Source organism: Amblyomma maculatum, unplaced genomic scaffold (genome assembly GCF_055883805.1).
Source record: "Amblyomma maculatum isolate TAMU_Amacu unplaced genomic scaffold, ASM5588380v1 scaffold_13, whole genome shotgun sequence".
NCBI lineage: Eukaryota > Metazoa > Arthropoda > Arachnida > Ixodida > Ixodidae > Amblyomma > Amblyomma maculatum.
Window position 1 is genome coordinate 11,836,216 of NW_028146738.1, and position 3,631 is coordinate 11,839,846.

Genomic DNA, 3,631 nt, shown 5'->3' on the forward strand with positions numbered 1-3,631 from the left:
TGCAAGGGTGTTTTTATATGAACAGAAGCTACAGGCAATTTTCAAAGATAATAACCTCAGACATACAGAGGAAAAAACCTTAAATCTCCTCCTCACCTGAAAAACAACTCTACGCACGTTACACTGCCCTGGAAAAACAGCTACATTTTAACTTTAAGCACACCTCAACAGAATGGTTCTGCAGAAGATCAGTCTTAAGCAACTCTGCATTCACATCTGAACTGTTTGGATTTTGAAAACGAAGAAAAGGATAAGGTGTTTAGCTGCAGTCCTTGAAACTTCAATACTTTTCTTAAGATGCCCGTATGTGGCATTCGTATATACAGCGAGGTTGACTTCAGACATGGTATTTGTGCAAAAGAACGCACACAAGACAGGGTACGGGATGAGTGCAAGCACGACAAATTTTCCCTCCTTGTCGGCCTGCATCAGCAAGTGCTTCAGGAAGCACTTGCTTCCTGAAGAAATGAAACACAGCTACTATTGTTGTTGCATCCTTGCTAAGGAAGGCTTGACAACAGGACTCGAGAGAGTATCTATGCCTTCTTAAAGGCACCTCTCTGCTGGTTTTTGATACCTGTTTTTGTAGCCACTCTTCGGTTCACCTCCTTGACTCAAGAAGGCACAAATGTGCAAAAATTTTAAGAATTCCAAGTTTATGCTTTCAGAACTACTGACCTGTGCATTATTTGTGTCAGGTTGCCTTAACACAGTTGTTATTGCACTAATGTTACAAAACATTTTAATTCTCCAACCATGCTCTAAACTGCATTTCTGCACTTAAAAAAAGCATTGGGCTTCTATGTGCTTTCAGGCAGAAGACTTATTTGTGTCCCCTTTTATGTACAATGGTGCTTAAAGGAAATTCACATTGTCTTTCTGTGAACAAATTTTCATCTTCCACCGCGTACACAACACTACACACAAGAAATTAAGCAAAGAACAGCGAGCCAGGAGAACACTCGTTTATTCATCTACTGCATGCAGACATGAAGAAATATAATTGAAGAATAATAATTGGTTCACAGGAAGAGAAAGGCGCAGTATCTGTCACACTTGCTCTGTGGACACCTGAACCGCGCTGTAAGGGAAGAGAGGAAGGTGGGAGTTAAAGAGGAAACAGAGAAAGGAGAGCCGGTAGTGGAGGGCTACGGAGTAATTTCGACCACCTGGGGATTTTTAACGTACGCTGACATATAACAGCAAATGGATGCCACTTCATTTCGCCTCCACCGTGATCGAATCCGGGAGCTCCGAAACAGTAGTTGGGCATGGTACCATTGCAAGACACGAAGAAAGCATTAGGCAACAATATGAAACTCAGAAGCATCAAATATTAAACTAAACAAAAATGAAAGGGTTGTATGTCAATCCAGAATACATGTGTGCTCAGAATGTGTTGTGTTGTTGATTTGCATGCAGTGATATGAATACAAAGGTGTCAGGCTTATGTAGGGAAAATATTTTTTTTATTCTTACAACGCAAACATGGTTGTTGCATCTATTGCAATGCAAGGCTAGCTTGAACCGTTTTGCGTATGCAATAACGTTTTTCAGTCACTCGTTTTTCAGGCGACTAGCCGCAACCACTTTTCGACTAAGTAGATCACTTGAAACACGCGGGCAAGCCGCACATACACGAAGAAAAATTCGGAACATTAAACGGGTTACACCCTTAACCCTAAAACTTGTCATCATTCCAAACTGGCACGTGCCTCTAAGAGGTGCCCACCAGCTTATGCAATGGAATTAGACCTAAGCTAACCACCGCTGCAGTTTGACAGAACAGCAGACGACAGTCATGAAGATGCACGCGATCGGGCCACACAAGTCGGATCACACATTCAGCAAATCCTCCAGTGTCCAGAACAGCATCATATTGTAGAAATATATTCACGGCTGAAAACCGTACCACAATGAATGAACACAGCCATCAACAATAAAGCGACCTGTGCTGCATAAGCGAACTGGGTCGAGTGCTTCGACCGAGACTAAAGCGCTAACCGCATAAGGCGACAATTCGCGGCGACATGCCGCGCGACGCTGTTGCGCGACGAGCGGAGGGCCGCCAAAGCATTGCCGCTCGTCGCTGTCGCTCGGTTTCTGGGTTTGTAGAAAACTTCGCCCGTCGCCCGGAAGTGCCTTGCGAGACTAGCCAATGGTTGTTGGCGTTGGAGGTACGTAACTTCCGATCCGTTTTGCGCGCCAGAACGGTTCCTTTTTAGCGCGCTTTCAGTGGAACAGCAGCCGACGCGGAGCTGACAATGGCAGCGATGGCAGCCTCTCAAGAATTTAATGAGCGTCTGATTGACGAAATAGAAGAAGAAAGGGTGTTGTGGGACTTGGGATACGCTTTCTACAAGTGCACACCACGCAGGAATGCCGCTTGGCGCCGCGTTGCAGCGTCCCTCGGGTGCACCGGTGAGTCGAAAACATTTCCGCTATCATTCGTTCTTTCGCGTACGTATGTGGAGACTGACAACTTCATGTGCGGATGACAGGCAATCCTGTGCTATGACATAGACAAGCGTGCTGATATAAATAGTAGCAGATGAATGTTTTCAGCGTGCTTGCTTCGTGCGGACTGATGCTTGTCGTCATGCGCTTACATGCGCGCATGGAATGAAAGATCGATCAGATTCGGCTGCTGGCATTTCGTGAAACATGCATGCATGTGGTAGGAAACCAACAGCAAGTACCGCGCTTATCGCTGTTGTAGTTAAGAGCTGCTCATATTAGGCCAGGTTAGTCGAAGCATATGATGGACCGGAATGTACGCGGAACGTGTATGAGTGCTGGGCAAGCACGATTGTATATATGCGCCGAACGGTGGTGCATATATGTGGAGAGCCGTATACGTTTTTGATGCATTCCTGTTGTAATGCCGCATAAAAAAATGCATATATTAATACTTGTTTGTTAGTATTACAACTAACAGCATATGCACGCTTGCACGCATATATATCTCTTTAATTGCGTGATTCATATGCTCACAGTTGCTGAAGTCAAGGCCCGGTGGAAGAATCTCAGGGACTCGTTCCGGCGGCTCTACAAAGCCCGCAACCCCACACCCAAAAGTGGTGCTGCAGCAGCAGATGATGATGATGACTGCATTGACGACGAGGCTGCAGGGAAATGGTTATTTTATGACCGCCTGCTTTTTTTGAAAGACTCGGTCATGGGCCGTCCGTAAGTATCGCAGTGTTAAGCCTCTAAAATTACATCATGATTGTCATTTACAGAGACGTAAACTACTATCATATATCTGCTGGTGGAAAAGTTGTGAGTGAGACTGGACTCATTTTCAGACCGTGATCTGAGTCGAGTGAGTCCAGACTCACATTCAGCTTATGATCTGAGTTGTCAGGCTCAAACTCGGATCATGATCTTAATTGTGAGACCAGGCTCAGATCATGATCTGTTTTTATGACGATGGTGTCCATCTGTCTATCTTTTTTTCCCCTCATCGGAGGGAAGGAAAGATTATTGCTGTGAGAAAGGGCACTTGTGGGCGTAGCTTATAGCTATGTCTCTTGGTGACCAAAAGAAAAAATTCTGTGGAATGCCTTCCTGCGTGCTCTCCCTTGCATAATTTGGAGTGATTGCAATAGCCCAAATTACTCCCGAGTTG

The 3,631-nt window shown here is 45.1% G+C and overlaps 1 protein-coding gene across 1 annotated transcript; it reads left to right on the forward strand.

Annotated features, from left to right (window-relative positions):
- The first annotated feature begins 2,273 nt into the window (after nucleotides 1-2,273).
- On the forward strand, nucleotides 2,274-3,315 carry LOC146172204 (transcription factor Adf-1-like). The gene is made up of 3 exons (XM_084586000.1): nucleotides 2,274-2,421; nucleotides 2,997-3,189; nucleotides 3,309-3,315. Exons 1-3 carry the CDS (start codon nucleotides 2,274-2,276, stop codon nucleotides 3,313-3,315), a joined length of 348 nt encoding a protein of 115 aa, XP_084442126.1.
- The last annotated feature ends 316 nt before the right edge of the window (nucleotides 3,316-3,631 follow it).

What these genes read in the sequence shown, in the direction of transcription:
- LOC146172204 (XM_084586000.1), top strand. Translation starts at nt 2,274, where the DNA reads ATGGCAGCCTCTCAAGAATTTAATGAGCGTCTGATTGACGAAATAGAA. An exon ending in AGCGTCCCTCGGGTGCACCG is followed by an intron (nt 2,422 to 2,996) that starts GTGAGTCGAAAA and finishes ATATGCTCACAG; the next exon opens with TTGCTGAAGTCAAGGCCCGG.